This window comes from Callorhinus ursinus, unplaced genomic scaffold (assembly GCF_003265705.2).
Source record: "Callorhinus ursinus isolate GAN/ISIS: 27379988/994484 unplaced genomic scaffold, GSC_fseal_2.0 scaffold2, whole genome shotgun sequence".
Classification (NCBI taxonomy): domain Eukaryota; kingdom Metazoa; phylum Chordata; class Mammalia; order Carnivora; family Otariidae; genus Callorhinus; species Callorhinus ursinus.
In genome coordinates, this window is record NW_027397064.1 from 5203595 (window position 1) to 5222980 (window position 19386).

Genomic DNA, 19386 nt, shown 5'->3' on the forward strand with positions numbered 1-19386 from the left:
CTACAATCATGCTAGAAATGACAGGATGACTCGCTTGGCGCCCCATCACACCCTGCCCGCCCCTCCCTTTTTACTCAGGATAACTCCTATTCATCCTTCAGGATCCAGCTCAAGTTATCACCTCCTCAATGACATCTTCCTGGGGCCTCTGGCAGCAGTTTGGGTGCTGTCTGCCCTTACTAATAAATAAAGGCACTTTTCATGCCATGACGTAACTTTGAAACCTCCCCACAGACCTATATATAAGCTCTTGAAGGACAACGACGTGGTCTCATTTGTTCCCACAGACCCGGTGCCAGGCAAAGCGACAGGCCCTTGATCTCACTAGCTGGCAGGTTAGCACCCCACCCGCACCGGCCCACAGACACGCATGGCCAGCCTACGGGGGACACTCACTCGAGAACAGGATCTTGGTGTTCAGGGCTGGCAGGCCATCCCGGTTTCCCGACTGGGGAGGAAGAGAGGCAGAACTGCCCAGTGACAAACTTCCTTTGCTTATCAGCTTCTCACATGGGGATCTGGACACTACAAAAACAGAACAGCAAGCCATAAAACCATCCAAAATAGAACATTACTGAAGCACTGGGAGAGGTCATTAGAGAAACAACCATTGTAAGGACTGAGGGAGTGAGGAAGGGTTGTCAGCCCCCCCCGCAGTGTGTGTGAGACAAATCAAGAGGCCCAGGAGAGAGGAGGGGAAATGGGAAGGGGCTGGAGAGGCAAGTGGGTCTGGACGCCCTCTAGAGGGTGACACAGGCGCTGCCGAGCCTGGGATGGGGAGGCCGGGCTGCATCCCGGTCAGCCTGGGCTGTGGGCGTCCGTGCATGTGCAGAGTGGAGCTCAGAGCAATAGTGATCACGGAGGAAATGCTTAGACAGACACGCCCCAGCAGGTGTACAGGCTATGAGGGAGGGGGCTACACTCAGTCAGTGGGGGAGGCGGTGCCTGGGCTAGGGGGCTGCTCCAGGAGGGAGAAGGGTCCCCAGGCGGACAGCCCATAGGGCTAGGTGGCACCCTGGCCAAAATGCCAGGCAGCCTGGCCCGGAGCAATGTGCATAGGTGCACAGTGTCTGGCTGGCTGCAGCCAGGGGTGCCTGAGCCCCAGGTTGGGACCCCTGGTGCACCAGGAGGACCCACAGGCCTGAGCCCTGCAGGGTCTGGGGTGCATGGCAGGTTCTGAGGAAAGCACACTCCTTCCTGTGGGGGTCCGGCTGGGCCTTCCCCAGGCAAGGGAGCTGGTGCATGGCAACAGGCTGCGTGTTCGTGACTTTTTACACATCCTAAAACTTCCCAGGGCAAGCTTTCTGACTATGGCAAACCCCAGGGGCCCAATCACAGTGATGAGGTCTTCAGGACTGACCGGTACCTTTGCGGAGGCTCCTGCCCTTGGTAACCCCGTAGCTCTCGGTGGGACACACTCTGTCATCTGACTTCAGGTCTTTTTTCTCCTCCGACTCAGAGAGATCTAAGGCAAACCCCTCCTGTTCCTGGGTCTGGGCGTTCTGCTCGTCAACAGCTGTGCAAGGGAAGAAGACCTGCAGCTGAGCGTGCCACGGCACAGCGCACGGACGGTGCCTGGCCTGCAGGGCGCCTGCGCAACACAGGCTCCCCTCCTCCTCCCCGTCAACTCTCTTCAGACGTGCTCTCAGCTGAAGGCTCATGGCCGGAAGCGGCCACCCCGTCCCCACTGTCCAACCAGCCCTGCAAGAACGCGGGGCACTGGGCATCCGTGTGGATGGGCTGGGGAGAAGGGAGAGAGCCAAGCGGCTGGAAGATGCGGAAAAGGCGAGAAGAGTGAGGGCACACGGGGCCCCCACCCGACCGTCAGCCAGGAGCAGGGCTGGCGTGAGCACACCAGAGGGGGCGGGCCACAACCCACGCTTCTCACTGAAGGACGGGGAAGACGGTCTGCTGGGAGGGCTCTGGGGTGGGTGGCAGCGGGGTGAAACGGTTTCTGAGGGTAATGAGAGAGCACACAGATCAAGGACAACACAGCTCGAGGGAGGCTGGACGCAAGGAGTCCACAGGTCACCGTGCATTTGCAGCGTTCCCTTCAAAGCTTAGAAACCAAGTCCAGAAAAAGGGAGCGACCAGCCGGCAAGTCTTTAATCCAACACAGTCCACCTACCCACCACCCCCAGGCTCATCATGGAGAGTCGGCAGCCTGGCCACCAGGCCCCGAGCATCCTCTGCATCGCAGCTGGCCCCGCCTGGGACCCCGCAGTGTGCCCCACTGCTCTGACCATCTCCAGCTCACCTGGCCTCCCACCCCTCAATGCAGCGGTGCCCCGTGCGAGCCTCTTTTCAGCCCTCAGCTGACAGCCTCACCCACCACCCCAGGCCAGGCCCACCTCTCACAGGGCCCCCGTCTCAGGACGTCCTCAGAGCTCCTCGGTTCCAACCAAGTGTGAGCCTCTCCTCAGAACGCCCCCCACCCCAGGAACAAGCCCCCCCTCCTCAGAGAGGCTCACTCCACATCCGCCGCTACCGCCTGTTTGTGCCAAGCTGCACCCGAGGTCTGGCAGTTAGCGCAGGCCAGGCCCCTTCCAGGGAGAGGTCCCCCACCCAAGGACCCATTTACATCTTCCCCTGCTGGGGGCACCATCCTGCTCTGCCCTCCAGTCCTTCCATCAGACACAAGTGTAGTGAGGAGGGAGCGTGGGCCCCAGGGCGCTCGGATACAAGGCGCTGCCACCACACAGGCTGCAAGTGACCTTGGGGTGTCTGGCCATGGCCCACACGGTGGATTCCTGTTTGTCACCATATCTGGGGGAAAACGGAGAGCCCAGTGCTTGCTGAAGAAAGCTACTTCATCATTAAGAGACCCACTACCTTTCTCTGTGTGTTCTATAATCTGACGGATGGCTTTCTTCAGGCTGTTGGCTCTGAGCATGAGTTGCTCCCGTGGACGGAATATCTGCGGCCGGCCGGGGCACGCCGACCCCAGCGAGCGCTCCCCCGTGGAGCCGCAGCCGCTGCCCGCCCCGTCTCCATCTTCTGCCTCCTCTGCGATGGTGGGGGGCGGGGTGGGCAGGGAGGACGAAGCCTGGGACTCATCATCCAGGGTCTTGAGGAGAGAGTCCAGCTTCTCTTTCAGGACAGAGCACTGGCAGAAAACAAACAGAATGGGGCAGAGTGCTTCTCCCTCCTACACCCTCCCGCCCAGGGGCCCAGGGACGGACCTTCTTGGCCATGACCTCTGACTCCTCCGAGCTCTCGGTGGTCTTCTCATAGGCCTTCCCCACCCGAGCCACGAAGTCCTTCACCGTCTCGCAGAGCACTCTGTGGGAGGAAACGTGGAAAGACACTTCCAGAGAAAGTTCTGCCTGGGAACCGGGCACTCTGCAAGGTTGACCCCTGGCTCCCCCGAAGCCGCCGGCACTCACTTGGCTGATGAGATCACCACCGAGTGCTGGTCGGAGGTCAGGATTTTAGAAAGATGGGCCGCGACTGAATCTTCATAGAAGAGAATTTGTTGCACCTACGGTTATCCCAAAACAGGGTGGGGTGACTGGAAGCTCCCAGTGAACTCCTCACCCACTTCCCCTGCTAGCTTGGGACCTCCGCTCACTTCACACACCAATCTGAGATTTGCCAGTGCCGGCGGAAAGATTTCAAAAGCTTCATCAAGCTGTGGACAGACGGATTGTAACAAAAAAGACCACGTGGATCCAATCTTGCAGACAGCTCGCACTACTTTAGTCTGAATGCATACCCCACGCTGTGCTAGGAAGTGCAGTCTTTAATCCCGGTACCTTATGGCAGCAAGGCCAATAGGCAGGCCTCCTCAACTGAGGCTCCACTCACAGCGGACAACGCATTTCTCTTTCCGGTTGGGACTTGGCCCTGGCCCCTCTCCTCAAGGTGTAAATGACCCCCTCACCATTCACCTCCACCTGCTGATACAGGATTACCATGTGACAATCCCTCTAGGCCCAAGCCCAGGGCCAGCCAGATTGTAAATATTTCAGGCTTTACACTCTGTATTCTTCCTCTCTCAAAACGTACAAACCATTCTTTGCTCATAGGCCAGGTCAGAGCAGGCCCGGGCAGATTGGAGCTGGGGGGGGTCATTGTTTGCTGACCACTGCCCTAGCCCGTTGTCCTTGACCCTCCTGGCGGAGAGACAGCCCTTGGCAGAGCATTCTCTCTGCTCAGCCAGCAGCCAGCTTGCCCAGTGGGGATGAGCATGGCTATGTGCCTGACGCTGCACTAGTCTGGGCAAAGTCTAGGCCCTGAGGGAACAATTAAGTCACAGAAGCAACCATAAAATGAAGAGAAGAGCTGAACACTGAACTAGCATAGGCTAACCACAAGGGCGGCAGGATGGAGGGGGTTCTAGAAGGGGTGGGATCAGAGAGGGAGCCCAGGGCCCAGAGGGGACAATGGCAGCAGGGGCCCAGCCTCAGGAGTATATGCTGTGAGAGCAGGAAGTCCTGGGAGACTGTCATCACAAGGGACCCCCAATCCTGGGGTAACCCCGGGAAGCCCCCAGATGACCCCAAAGCCCACAAGGTAGTCAGAATTTGCTCAGCTCCAGCACGACCCCAGGGCTGAGCGTGCACCTCTGCTGGGCCGACCTCGGGCAGGACGTTTAAGGAGTGGCTCACGGCTCATCACTGGAGGGCGGGGGACGCAGCCCGAACTGGTGAGTGGGCCGGTGAGATGGTGCAAATACCTCAGAGCCCTCACTGAAGTCCTCAGTGCCCGTGGAAGAGGAGGCCTGCCGAGGGAGTTTGGTCTCGTAAGCCATGACGCTCCACCTGCGCACACAAAGGCAGCTCTCAGCAGGTCGGTCCAGCCCCCCCACCCCCACCCCCCGGCGAGGCCGACAACCTGACTTCATCTGTAGGCCCTTTATCTCTACTGTGCAGCCCATAACTTGGCTCCTCACTGAGCTGCGAACAAACGTCACAACCAGGAAGGCATGCAACCCCCCCCGAAGGAGGGGAAAGGGATCCCACGAAGGAACATCTGCTTCTGCAAGATGGGTTCCCCCTCTGCAGAGCGTCAGCACCCCCAGCCAGCAGCCAGCTCCCCGGGCGTGAGCACTTCACGGGCACCAAGGCGTGTACACCTCCCTTAAAGAGAGAAGACATGGCAGGGGCGGCCAGAGTGTGCTCAAAATCACACCGCCAATCACAACTGTGGGACCCTTCCCAAGACCATGAAGCATTTGCAATGAAACCAATTTACCAAAGGCATGTGGTTAGTGGGATTTCCTACATCCAGCTCAGAACTAAAAGTAGCTCACTCAAAAAGGATGCCAAAGTATTTTTAAACCTACCCAGGACAATTACCCAGAACTTAGATTCTTCTGGGAACAGAATGTGGAGAAATGGGATCACTCAGCCTTATGGTGAGGATGACTCTGCTGATAGGTGTCCGCAGGGGGTAGAGCCGCCCTCTCCAACACCCCCAGGGCCTCACCACACCCCGACCACTCAAGGGCACGGTTCCTCACCTGTTCTGGTTGTTTTTACCTTCTGCATAATCTGATGAAAAGTTAGAAACTACCAGAAAAAAAGAATTCCTGCTCAGGTCTAATTTTTTTTTTCCAACAAACTCTAGTTGAATTGACCAAATGAATTAATTCATCTCTCAACACCCCCGCAAGGCAGCTGGGATTACTTTTCTTTTCCTGACAAGGAATCTAAGACACAGTGAGACTGAGTAAAATTCTCAAGTTCATGCAACTCTCAGTGACAGGGCAGGGATTTATATCCCAGGTTGGTCTGACTCTTTTATGTTTCTTATCAAAGTGTAATTCACATCCAGTGTTTATGTTAGTTTCAGGCGTACAACACACTGATTCAATAATTCTCATTCAGGTCCAATTTCTACAAACAGCTGCATAGGACCTGTGTTCTCCGGGGAGTCCAGGCTGAGAACACCTGGTCAAGGTGACCTGCCTTGTGTGGCACGAGAACACCCTCCACTCACCGGTCGAGCATCTTGGTGCTGGCTCGTTCCAGCTTTTCCAAGATCTGCGGGAGCTGGGTGTCATCGTCACAGGCTGAGCCCCAGCCTAACACTCGAGCCAGGTCGTTCCCTGTGCCGAGGGGCAGCACTCCCAGCTGACACTGGCAGGACACAGAGGGGAAGACACAGCATTAAACACCCTCCTTGTTACCTACAACAGTGGCTAAGTTCAGCGAGAGGTCTCCTCTAAGATGGGTTGGCTCTCATAGTCTAGGCAGAGCCCACCAGACAAGACAGAGGGTCTTCTAATCCAAGAGAAGATTACAGAACCATCTGACCCACCCTCTCCCATGCCCATTTCTCATCTTGACACTTAATCCTCTACATCCTCTCTGATGTAGATTTTCAAAATCCCCTTCCTTCCCATTTTCACTGCTATGGCCACAATCCTGTCCCTTCCTGTGAAGTATCTGTGAACCTCTATCGAGAATTATTCTGAGCCCCCCCCACCCCCCCGCCAATCTCTCCATCCACTATGTCTTAGTCACTAATGCCAGGACCATCTTCCAAAAACATTACTAGCGTCGTTTCACTCCTGGCTTTTAAGTCCTACCAAAAACAGGAGCCAGGACATCCACAGTCTGGTCACCAAACCTGAGCATGCCCCCGCGCTCAGCCTACAACCTTCCACCTGACCCTCCCCAGAGTGATGGTGTGCGCTGCTCCGGCCCGGCCCTCCAGCTGGAACTATCATCGGGCCAGTTCGGCCTCAGGGAGCTCCCCAGACACTGAATGCCCAAGAACTCGGCCTCCAGCTCCGCATGCAGCGTGTGGAAGCAGTCAGTCCTTCACAAGGACTAGGAAGCCCAGCACACCACACAGAGAGGAATGGGTGCTGGAGCCTTAAAGAAAAGGAGCAGGCAGTGCACTGAAGACACAGTGGTGTTCCAGATGGAGAGGTGAACCACCTGCCAAGTCAGGAGAGAGGAAGTCAAAGAAGCAGAGATGAAGAAGGAGCCACATCGGGGGCTCCAATAAACTATGTCAGAGTTTGGACTTTATCCTAAAAGCCAAAGAGCCACCAAAGAACACTCAGCAGAGCGGGTGAGTGAGCAAAACTGTCCGTGGGGAAGACCCCCCGGTGAGAAGCGGACGGACAGAGGCCTGGACGGACAGAGGCCCAGGGTCAGCTGAGGTGTACTCAGCAGCACACAGGAGGTGGCCTCGACTCTATGGAGTGGCAGTTAACTCCAGTTATTAACTAGAAATGAGGGAGGGTGAGGGGAGAATCCAGAACGACGGAGATTTCTGGCTTGGATGTCTGGTGAACGATATTCTCAGACTCCAAGGAAAGAAATGCAGGGTGAGTGGGGCTGAGCGGTGGGCTCAGTGCTGAAAACGCCAGGCTTGAGGCACTATGAGGCAGGTAGGCAGGCTGGAGGGCAGCCAGGAAAAAGAGAAACAAGAGAGAGGATGAGGGTGGGGTCTCAGGGAAGCCAGGCAAGTGAGGGAGTGACCAGGACCAAGTGCCACAGAGAAGCCAAAGGAGATGGATGCTCACTGAACTCAGCTGAATGGATGTAAACAAATGACTGGCCTCCCTGGCTTCCTGACTAGTGATAATCCTGGACCCAAGTGTACTAGTCCACCTTCACCACTAGGGGGCAGTATGTGCCTGAGCTGAGCAGTACACCTGCATAGGCCGGGTTCAGTTGGGCCGCCTCTCAACATTATCCCCGAGTCCAGGGCTAACCAGACAACAAAAGTCCACCCACCTAGTAAAACCACCAACACTAAGAGTCGGGAGAGAAGGCTAAGTCTCTGAAAAATATGCTCAAGTCAGGTTGAAGATTTGAAAAACGTATGTTGAAAGCAAATGACAAACTAGGAAAAATATGACCAACAAGGAATTTATATCCCTAATATAACAATAATCCTTAGAAATCAAATATTTTAAAAAGGTAAATACCCTAACAGAAAACTAGGCAAAAAACATGAACATCTGATTCATCTAAAAATTCATAGTTAACTGAGATGTTTGACTTCATCAGTATTGAAGAAATAAAAATCAAGCATACCTTTTTTGTCTACTTAGTTGGGCAAAACTAAGAAGATGAGCAACAGAGAGTGAAGGGGAAGGGGCAGCTTTTGCAGCATCAGGAAGGTAAGCTGGCACAGCCCCTACCGAGAGCAACCTAAACCCCCACGGAGCAGGGAGGCAAGCCAACCTTGGCCGCACGGCTCCGCCGACGGAAAACCATCACAAGGCTCTCTATTTACCGATGAGCATCACAACGCAAAATGCAGTAACAGGACAGCATGGGTAATGTGGGTCTGTTTAAATTAAGACCACAACATATCTTATACGATATATATATAATATATGTCAACAGGAGGTCTGAAAGACAGTCACCGAAATGTTAGCGGCAGTGGTTAACATTGGGGGGTGAGGAAGGAAGACGATAGAGCAGAGTGGAAAAATCAATGAACACTTTTTTGTTTTCCAATCAGGAAAATCTATTTTTAATCGCAAAAAAAAAAGAAAGAAAGAAAAAGAAAAAAACGCGAGAGAGGTTAAGTCCAATGAACCCTAACTGTGACCTGACGTTCAAGTCTACTTCTGCCGCCTCCCCACAAGCAGGAGGCCCCCCAGGCAGCAGATTCTATCACTACCAAATAAAAGCTGGTGGGGTGCCATGGGATGGCAGTCCCAGCCAACTTGCTCCTGCCTGGGACCTCCAGGGACTAGAATGTTCTTTCGTAGCTCCCTTCACTTCTACCTGTGAAGTTCCCATTCCTACAATACAGCTCCTGAGCCCCGTGGCGCCATTAGGCTGCCTGCTCTTCCCTCCAAGCCCTTCGCCGCACCCTGCCGAGGGGACAAGGAGCATCACGGAACCACAGCATCGCTCTCCCCTGGCTGGGCCCCTCCACGTGCACGTACCTGTTTATGAAGATTGAGGCTGTCGATTTCAGAGAGAACCCAGCCAACACTGCCATCCCCACCACAAACCAGAATCCGGAATGTATCAAACTTCTGGAATAAGCGTAAGCTGCAGAGAAAAGAGAACGTCAAAGAAATGAGGTTCATTCTAAAATACAAATGATGGCTAATGAGTCCTGAGCCGAAAGGCCCCATCTGCACTCCTCTCGACTGACCTGTGCCCCCGCTGTGAATAGGGCTCTGGCAGCCAGAGCCCAGGTGTGCTCAGGCTCAGCCCACTGAGCCACCCACCCACACCTCTGCGCCCACTGCCCCTCACTCACACAGCTCAGGAGCCCTAGGCTGCAGGAGTCTGTCCACACCCCTCCATCCCAAGTGTGAGACCCATCAAGCTCCCCTCGAATCCATCTCCGTCTCCCTCCTGGTGCTCCCCCTCTTGCTCATCTTGCTACAACAATGTCCCTTCAGAACACCCACAGCCTTCTGCTCATTCCTTACCCTCCTTATCCAGGTTTGTGGCTTCAGGGACCACACAGACACCAATGACCTTGCATGATGACCTCTAGATCTTCCTGAAGGGCAACACTTCACCCTCTACCAGAACGCACCACTCCATATCCCACGGGCACCTCCTCGTCCTAAGCTTCCTTACTTGGAGAAGGGCATCACCATGAACCCAGTTACAGGGCCAGACCTCGTCATCCCCACCATAGCTTCTCTCGTAATCCCTACAAGAGCCTCCTACCTACCTCATGTCTCCTTCGGGATACCTCCAATTCATGCCACCGGCAGGACCTTCCCAAAAGTCTCATTGAGTGTCTAGCTTTATTCTTTTAAGTAGGCTTCATACCCGGCGTGGAGCCCAACATGGAGCTTGAACTCACAACCCTGAGATCAAGACCTGTCTGAAATCAAGAGTTTGATGCCTAACTGACTGAGCCACCCAGGCGCCCTGAGTGTCTAGCTTTAGAAGCTGCCACTTGTTTCCAGGAAAGGTTCAAAACTCTCGGCCAGGAGCTGCCTGCCACCTGCCTCCGCTCCACGGCTCGCCCAGCCACGGCACTGTGTCCTCACCTCCCTGCACACACAGCACCTCTGCCCAGCAGCCTGCCCGCCTCCTCTCTGCCCCTCTTCTCCAACACCAGCTCAGCAGAGAAACTGAGAGACTTTCCAGTCTCATTTGTACGCTCCTTCCCTGGGCTCCTAAAGAATCTGTACATCGCCCTGTCTTGTGACCCTGACCACCCGTTTGCGTGCTGCGCACCCTGACCACAAGGACCCCACCTTACTTGGCCTTGCATCTGGCAGAGTCCCAGCAGAGGAAGTCCTCAGAAAACAAACAGGGATGAGTGACACAGCACGAAACTCAGGCTACCAACAGGGCTGAGGGCCTAAAGCAGCAAGGCTGCACCTCAGGTTGTGAGAAAAATGGGCCACGTGCGTTCCTTTGCAAACAATGGCCTCTCTCAGGCCTTCCTTCTCTGAAGGAGGTGTGACACATCCAGGCTGGGAATCGGGAAAATGAAGCAGTATCTCCAGTTTTGAGGTGAACTGCAGGAGGTCAAGGCTGATTCCCAGCAACGGGAACTTACCAAACCAGCACCCACAGCAGCTCTGTGTGGGGCTTCCGAAGCCAGCTGGCCCCCCGCGACTTTACGGCCGACTGCGGGGTTTTGCGCGCACACCAAGATGTGCACTTGGCTGTTCTCAGGTCGGGCTGTGTGGTCAGCCTGCCCCACCCATTCCTCAGCCCCCACCCAACGACCCCAGTGCCCTGCTGGGTAAGAGCCCAGACTTGTTAGCGATACGAGGGCTTTGGATGATCCCGCCACTGGTCCCATTTTTTAACTAAAATGACTTTTTTTTTTTTTTAAAGATCATTTATCAAGCCAATGGTGAATGTGCTCCCACACACAGACCAACAGTTCATCAGTCCACCTGCAGAAATGCGTGGAGCGCGGCCTCGGAGGACCAGGCCAGCAAGCTGCCACCCGTGATGCTCCCCAACAGTGCCTTGCTGCCTGTGGGGACAAGCGACATGCCAGACCCCTAAGGCACCGGTGGGCATGCTCCTCTCCCCTGCCAGGTGCCCAGGCTCCTGTTCCAGCAACACCTGGCTCCAAAACAACACACTTCTAGGAGCCTCCAAGGCAAATACACACCAGAGAACACGTTCTGCAAGCTCTTTCCACAACAAATATCCTGGACAATCTCCCTTCCAGGCAAGGCGGCCTCTTAAGAGTTCCTACCTTGAACTGCTGCTGCCTTGAAGCAAGGAAGGTGAGTTCATTCAAATGACACAACTTACAGCAGCAAATGTTCTCCACAAACTACACAATGTACAAAAGTAGAAAGAACACACCTCAGATCTCTAGCTAACAAATAAAAGGCATAATTCCTTTGCCCCATACACTGGGCTTCACATGTCTGCACGTGTCACGGGACCTGAAAGTACAGTGTACCTGTGAGGTAAGAGACCTCCTGTGCCCTCCCAAAATGAAGACTCTCCCTGGTGGCCTCGCTGAAGAAAAACGTCCTCCTTAGTACCAGGCACCACTAAAAAGAATGAGGCGGACCTGTAATCACTGACATAAGAACACGCCCATGCTGACAGATGCGAAGAGCAGGTAGTACAACAGGAGGTAACGGCAGGGAACCCAATTTAGAAGTGTGTCTGCACAACTGAACTACACACATGAAAGCTAGAAAAACATGCAGCTCTATTCGCTGTTCAACAAAGACTATGTTTATTTCCTATTTAAATTTGTCTGTATTTTTGAATCATTTTGTTCATGAGCAATGCATTATCTTCAAACATTTTTAAAACTCCAAGAAAGATCTATTTTATAACCTTCCTACCCAAGGTGTGGTCCTCCGTTCATGAGGTCAAAGACTTGGGCGGGGTTCAGCAGCTGTTTGAATCTTCTGAGGAACTTCACACCCTGGTTGTCCCCACTCTTGGAATTGACAAAGACCAACAATGGGCTTGTGCAGGACGGAGGGCACGTGGCCTTCCAGAAGCCTGGATGTGAGGATGGAAAGGGAGAGGAGAAAATGAGAAAGCTATCCAAGATCCCAGCGGGGGCTCCATCATATAAAAAGCAGCCGACACCTGCAAGAGACCTGTAAATTCCACGTGCACACTCAGTCACCAGCCAGAGATCAATAAACATTCTTCCCCATCCCCATTCCCCACGGAGAAGGATGGCGGTCCCACGCAGTTTGACCTAGTGCTTTACATGACTCAGTTTCAGAAAGACCATTCACTTCACTGCTGTCCTTCCTTCCCTCTTGCTCTCAATCTGGAGGAGCTAGTTCCTAAGATCCGTACCCCAGTTTCCCACCTTCTACCAAGGCCTGTTAACACACATCGCCATCTACCACCTGGACAGGTGAGCAGGTGCGGGTGAACACTGATCCACATCCGCGGCCAGATGGAAGCCAGCAGACGGAGAGCACAGCGCACGGCTCCCGTCCAAGTGTGCCCAATGGCCACCGGACTCCGTTTACCACCTCTATGCACGTCTTCTCTCCCCAGCTGCCTGGCCTGACCACTTCCTGACCACATCCCCAAATCACCAGGGTCACTCATTCCGGCATGGGGGAGGGAAAAACGTGGGTGAGCCAGGAGAGCGTGAGGCACCCACCGTCAGAATCAATGCTGTTGAGCGCAGTGGGCGGGATGACCGACACCTTGCACAGGCCCAGCGGGCACTTGGTCTGTAAGGACTCTTTACATGACGTGTGCACCTGAAACACATCACAAGGGGTCACCGGCATGCCCCAGAACTCTCCCTGCCACTGCGGCAGTGGACACTTGGGGGCCAACTGAGAACGTACAGGGAGCGGGTACCAGGCCTGTGTAGCCACGCCCACTCACCATGGCCTTGCACCAGAGGCAGCGCCAGTCCTGCAGGCGCAGCACACTGCCACACGTCTTGTCGCACACCGTGCACTTGGCACTCACGGGCAGGTTTCCTTCCAGCCACTGGTGCGGCATGGCGATCTGCAAACCACAGAGACGTGTGCACCAGGGACGTCCCCAGAGCCCCACACACAGGCGAGGAAGCCCTCACACAAAAATGCTCTGAAATAAACTCAACCAAGACCTGCTCCTCGACACAAGCAGGGGAAAGGCAGGGTCTGCAGCGAGCTGCCCGGCGCCCCACTCCTGCTGCCAGTGGGCACAGCACGACTCACAAGGCTGGCCAGGCTGAGAGGCACAGCAGACCGTGCAGAGCCCCTCACACCCAGTGCGAGCAAGAGAAGTGAGCACGGGGGGGGGGGGGGGGGGGGGGGGGCTTGCCCCGATGCCAGCATGAGGTGGAGAGGGTCGATGCAGGGTTGGCGGCCCCGGCGTAGGGCCCCGTAGGCAGGCTCCCCCCAGGCATACCCCATCCTCATCTTCAATGATGTCCTTCCCAATGGAGGCCAGTGTGGTCCACTTGCAGTTGTTGGTTGCACGCACAGCACACCGTTTGTGGGCCTTAAATTTGCACACTGCGAGAGAACAGACACGGGACCCTCAAGCCTCAACTTTTTCAAGCCTTGTCCAGCACGATGCTTCCCATGCTTGAGGAGGTGGTCCAGCTGGACCTGCCCTGCTCCTCTAGGACGGCTGGGTACGAACACAGAGCGCTCCCCATGTTGTAAACTACACGGCAGGGGTATGCGCAGAGTTTGAGCAGTGAGACCAGCATCCTGGACAGCGGGAGTCCATTTCGGGGGGCCGCACACAGGTTCTGACCCAACTCCTCAGCCCTGCCCAGCAACACAAGCACCCCTGCGAACCATGCTGCATGTACGGTCACCAAAATTTAGAAATCACAGGATTTCTATGTCACAAAATTGTGTCCCCCCCTTTTTTTTAAGATTTCATTTATTTTGGGGCCCCTGAGTGGCTGAGTTGGTTATGTATCCAACTCTTGATTTCAGCTCCGGTCATGATCTCAGGGTCCTGAGATCAAGCCCTGTGTTGGGCTCCACACTCAGTGGGGAGTCTGCTTCTTCCTCTCCCTCTGCCCCACCCCCTGCTTACACTCTCTCTCTAATAAATAAATCTTAAAAAAAAAAAATTTTTTTTATTTGAGAGAGTGTGAGTGCTCGGGGGTGGGGGGTGGGGGGTGGCGTGGACAGAGGGGGAGGGAGAGGGACAAGCAGACTCTGCGCTGAGCACGGAGCCCAACATAACGACTCGATCTCACAACCCTGAGATCATAACCTGAGCCAAAATCAAGAGTTGGATGCTTAACCAACAGGCACCCCGCAACCATTTAAAATGTACAAACCGTTAGTCTTAACCTCACGGGTTGTACAAACACAGGCAGCAGGTGGGAACTGGCCCAAGGTCCAGAGCTTGTCAGCTTCTGCTCCTGACCTCTGCCCCTGTGCAACCACTACAACCCACCCTCCAGATCTGGAAGACCACGTGTAATCTGTTTATCCACAGCTCAGTTTACCGAGGGCGTCTGACTACCTCGGGGAGGACAGATTTTCAACCTCTTTTCCCCTGTGTCTTTCATGTTTCCTCTTCAAGCCTCCTTATCACCACCACTTCCCTTTTTACTTTGTTCTGTTACTATACAAAATAATTTATCAGACTCCTTAGTAGGTAAAATAAACAAGCACATAGACCCAGAAATTACTTTACACTGACGGATTTGTGGGGACCACTGAAGGGTTTCTAAGGCTTTGTCAAGTCAAACCTCAGGCCACATTTCCCAGCAGACTAACACGCCACTCGTACCTTCACAGGACAGCCCGTGTGACGTGACCCCTGACAGAGCCTCCCGGCACACATTGCAGTAGGTCGGCCTCGCGTGGGAGCAGGCGTACCAGTTGTGCATCCCTGAGAAATGGTCCACGCTGTACTGGGTAGGCTGGAAGAAGAAAAGAGGGATGGCAAAGACAAGGTGTCCCTCTGACATCCTTGAATGTGGTACTTGAACGGGACTCAGTAAAGCTTCCGAGAGAGGAGAGGAGAACAGAGTCAGCCAAAAGGACGAGCAATGAGCCTTAATTTTATAAGGAACAAGCTGAGAAAGTGAGTGCCAGACTGCTCCGTCCACACATGGTTGATGCTCGATGGCAGAACATTAATGGGCGGGTAACAAGAAGGGATGTTTCTCTTTCCAAACCTCAAAGTGCTCCCTGTTCTGGACGGTCTTCAGCGCTGCGATCCACTCTTCCATTTCTTTCCTGTTATCGGCACACAAGATGAGCTTCCTACATGGGGTGATGACCTAGAAAGAAACAAGAAATACAGGCGATAGAGCAATGAACAAAGGACAAATGCTAACAACTATACAAACTTTTTTCAAAATCTACTTTCACCATATATATTTTTTTAATCAAAAATGACAGACTCGGGCGCCTGGGTGGCTCAGTTGGTTAAGCGACTGCCTTCGGCTCAGGTCATGATCCTGGGGTCCCGGGATCGAGTCCCGCATCGGGCTCCCTGCTCAGTGGGGAGTCTGCGAGAATTCTCCCTCTGACCCTCTTCCCTCTCGTGCTCTCTCTCATCCTCTCTCTCTCTCTCTCAAATAAATAAATAAAATCTTTAAAAAAAAAAAATGACAGACTCGTTCAGATTCTCAACTGAACAGAACATAAAAACGACCATCATGGGTCATTAAAAATCAAAAGTCTCAAACCCAAGAAACAATCAAATTTAGTTTATACATGCACTAAAAATCAACTCAAGTGGACATTCACCGACCACCTACCACTCAGACAAGGTAGTAAGCCACAGGAACATTTTAAAAAGGAAAGAAAACACAGTTGCTATCACTCCAAAGAGCTCACAAATTGACGTCCAGCACCTAAACAGTTTAGGGAAAGTTGGTCCAAGTTACTTGAAATATGATACAAGCATTTCAAATATATCATACATAATGTCCTTATATAAAACCTGTACTATGTGACAAGAGAAAAACAACCAGCTACTACACTCAAGGGCCTGAACAACTTAACTGGAAATGAGGTCAGGAACCTGGTAATAATCAACAAATGAAAACCGTATCCACAACATATAAAGAGTTTTTACACATCAATAGAAAAATCTTTCTTACCAAAAAGCTATGAACTTGCATTTGAGAAGAAATACAAAGGGCTAATAAATGAATAAAAAGATGCTTAACTGCTCTAGTCATTGGGGAACACAGATGAAAATAGCCAGCTATTTTTCACCTATCAGACTGGCAAAGTTTTGAAAGATGGTAATCCAGTGTTGGCAGAAGTATGGGAGAAAAGAGTTCTCCTCAAGCACCGATAGGAGCTAAATAGGGTATAAACGTTTTAGGGAAAAATTTGACAATGTCTACCAAAATTTTAAAAAGTCGTAACATTTTACATATTTTGTTTTGTAACAATGTACAATATCTACATGGTTCCAAAGTCAAATTTACAAAATAGGTACAGTCAGAAGTCCAGCTTCAACTTGTGTCCCACCCCCAGCCTGGTTCCCTCCTTTCCCCACAGGCAGCTTTAAAAAAATAAGTACGAGGGGCGCTTGGGTGGCTCAGTCGTTAAGCGACTGCCTTTGGCTCAGGTCATGATCCCAGGGTCCTGAGATCGAGCCCCGCATCGGGCTCTGTGCTCTGCAGGAAGCCTGCTTCTCCCTCTCCCACTCCCCTTGCTTGTGTTCCCTCTCTCGCTGTGTCTCTGTCAAATAAATAAATAAAATCTTTAAAAATTAAAAAAAAAAAATCTTAAAAAAAATTAAGTACGAGTATGGTTTATCCCTCCTTTTTAAGACAGATGCAAACACATATATCTATTCGAATTCTTTTTAAAACAGTAGTATATCACACATACTTTTCTCCACCTTTGCTTTTTCACTTCATTATCTATCCTGCCTACCTCTCCTTAGCAACATGGAGTGTTTCCTTACTCTCTCTTACAGCTGCACAGAGCTCCGTTGGACAGAAGCACCGGAGTCTATTCAACCAGCTCCCTATTAACAGAAATCTTCCGTTGTTGAAAACCCTTTCCTATCTCAAATAGTACTGCAATGAATAGCTTTTTCACTGACCTCATATGTGTCCCAGTGTATTTGAGGAGAAGTTCCTAGAAGCAGAACTGCCCTGACAAAGAGTAAGCGCATATGTAATTTTGCTGCCAAATTCCCTCCCCAGGGCTGGTGCCATCTGCATTCCCACCAGCAGTGTTAGGAAAATGCCTGCTTCCCCAAGGATTCACCCATAAATCATGCTACTTAACTTTTGGATTTTGGCCCATCTTTTAGCTTTAATTTATATTAGCAACACTCAAATTTTTAGATGATCATGTTTTTGGTTCAGAAAATTTAGAAATAGGTATTTTATAAGTTATCTCTTTGGTGATTTCTACAACCACCTACAAAGCTTAATCACAGAGGGGGGTAATTAGAACTGGATCACAAACGCATGGTTCATTCTCCCGTGTCAGCAGGGTAGCCACACAGAGGCCAGACTAGTGAAGCTGGGGCTGCACTGGAGGACAGAGAAAACGGAGAACTGGAGAAGCTGGGGGCCCCTCCTGAGGGTGGAGGTGCGGGGTGGCAGCCGCTGTCCTCTACACATGGAGAGCACCGTGACTAGCCGGCCCATATGCCAGGATCTGCCCAGCAAGCACACGCCGAGTGTCTGCTTTAGACCTGTGATTCCAAGACTATGACAGGCCAGGTTCCCGCTCACAGAGAACTGACCCTGCAGAGAGACAGAAAAGCAAGGAAACAATTTCAGACACTGACACAGGCCCTGAAGACAACGTGGTTGTGGGAATGGGGCTGGTGGGTGCTCTGTATGGACAGGGTGGTCAGGGAAGGCCATGGGTGAGCTGGCAACTGCCAATGGCCTGGGTTTGGTGCTTTAAGGAATTTTCATTGTCTATAAATCTCAGCAAACATTTCTTTGTTATTCATTCTGGGGTGAGTCCTAATACTTAAAAATTTTTATCAGTGTAATAAACATAGTTAGAGAAAGAGAATATACTTTATTTGCATAAGTCAGGGATTATATTAAGAGTTATACAATATGACAGAAGAGTTACAGAAGAGAACAATGACATTTTTTATGTCCATTCTATTTTAGGTCTTGTTTCTGCTACTCCTGTGACAACCTTTACATACAACCTTTTTTTTTTCCCATTTAAAAACTATTTTTAATTAAATTCTAATATTTTGTTTTAAAAAATGAAAAATCCAGGACACATGCTAAAAGGGCTAGGACATCAAGTTAATGAGGACCATGGTCACGCCGGACCTCAGGCATATGGCAGCAGAACGCAGACGTCGTGTCTGTCCGTGCTGCTCAGGGCAACATCTCAAGTGATAATTTCAATCAGAAATCTTTCGTCAAATGAGATCGAGTTCATTCCTACCCCCTAGACGCTATGTCTGCCTATGGACAATGGCAACTTCGTTTTTCAGAATAATGCTCACATTATTCCAGAACTCAGCTATATCGTCTGAGAAGATGGATCTTTGGGTCCATCATCTTCCACAAGCCGAAGGAGGGGGGTACCGTGGAATAGCTTTGTGAGTACTGGGCACCACAGGGCAGCAAGTTATAGACAAAACTGTTGTGTTTAAAGACGGAGTTAAGATGAAACAAATGATAGATGACATCACTTCCTCAATCTGTGTGACTGTTTACAGGGAGTAAACACTGACAGATAAATGTCCAAGAACCTGGTTTCAGCCTTTTTAAAAAACTCTTAACTTGTGCAGGTTTGAAGAAGCCTCAGACAGACAGATTTGAACCCTACCCGGCCAATGACGGGCCAGGAAACATGGGTTGACTGTCATCGTTTCTATTCTGGAAAAGGAGGAGGAGAAAAGTTAGCTACCTGGGTTATTATGGGGCTGAAAGGGACCCATGTGCACAGGACTTACACAGGCCTGACACGTGGCTTTGGGACACTCTTCCAGGTCTGAAGTCCTGATGAGCTGTGTAACCCGGAGCATCTACCTCCCCTCTCCGTGCCTCCACACACCCCTCTGAATGTGGGGGCTGTCACGTCGATGTCACACCCCAGTGTGGTCCGAGTGTGGAAGCACGCTCTCACACACACCGGTGCTGCTTCAGGCTCTAGGGCCTGATCTGAGGGCATTATCTGTTTGATAGGACCATGTGACACCTCCCTCCTGAGACTGTTCTAGTACCAACAGTCCATGTCTCAGATCATGAGAATCGTCACAGAAGACTCCCACCAAATAAAAGTCTATCTCTGCTTCTCTCCCATCATGTTCTGTCACCTTTGAGACAGAATCCATATTTCTTAGTGGTCCACAAACTGGTCATGACTCCACCTCCTTGAAAGATTCCTCCTCACCCTGGTCTCCTGGCAAGGTCCTCAACAGCCTTCTGGCCCTGAGGAAGCTTCCCAAACACCAACTAGCAAGGTCGCACACCCCAACAAAGGCTCCTGCCTGTCCCTCTTTGTTTCCCTAACACCAGCCTGGGGCCAGTGCACAAGGTAGAGATGGAAGGGTCTCCTCAGAAGAAAAGGAAAATGAGCAGCTGCTGATAAGAGAGCTG

The 19386-nt window shown here is 52.0% G+C and overlaps 1 protein-coding gene across 7 annotated transcripts in view; it reads right to left on the reverse strand.

Annotated features, from left to right (window-relative positions):
* The window catches only part of DGKD (diacylglycerol kinase delta), a 98153-nt gene that overhangs the window by 29213 nt on the left and 49554 nt on the right, over nucleotides 1-19386 (reverse strand). For all 7 annotated transcript variants that reach the window (XM_073876996.1, XM_073876991.1, XM_025889293.2 and 4 more), the window contains 14 exons: nucleotides 15004-15108; nucleotides 14613-14745; nucleotides 13260-13366; nucleotides 12747-12872; nucleotides 12514-12616; nucleotides 11726-11888; nucleotides 8867-8975; nucleotides 5944-6083; nucleotides 4679-4763; nucleotides 3387-3481; nucleotides 3183-3282; nucleotides 2833-3106; nucleotides 1367-1516; nucleotides 397-525 (listed from right to left, as the gene is read on the reverse strand). In XM_073876996.1, the coding sequence (XP_073733097.1) occupies nucleotides 397-525; nucleotides 1367-1516; nucleotides 2833-3106; nucleotides 3183-3282; nucleotides 3387-3481; nucleotides 4679-4763; nucleotides 5944-6083; nucleotides 8867-8975; nucleotides 11726-11888; nucleotides 12514-12616; nucleotides 12747-12872; nucleotides 13260-13366; nucleotides 14613-14745; nucleotides 15004-15108 (1819 nt within the window). The remainder of the gene's footprint in view (nucleotides 1-396; nucleotides 526-1366; nucleotides 1517-2832; nucleotides 3107-3182; nucleotides 3283-3386; nucleotides 3482-4678; nucleotides 4764-5943; nucleotides 6084-8866; nucleotides 8976-11725; nucleotides 11889-12513; nucleotides 12617-12746; nucleotides 12873-13259; nucleotides 13367-14612; nucleotides 14746-15003; nucleotides 15109-19386) is intronic.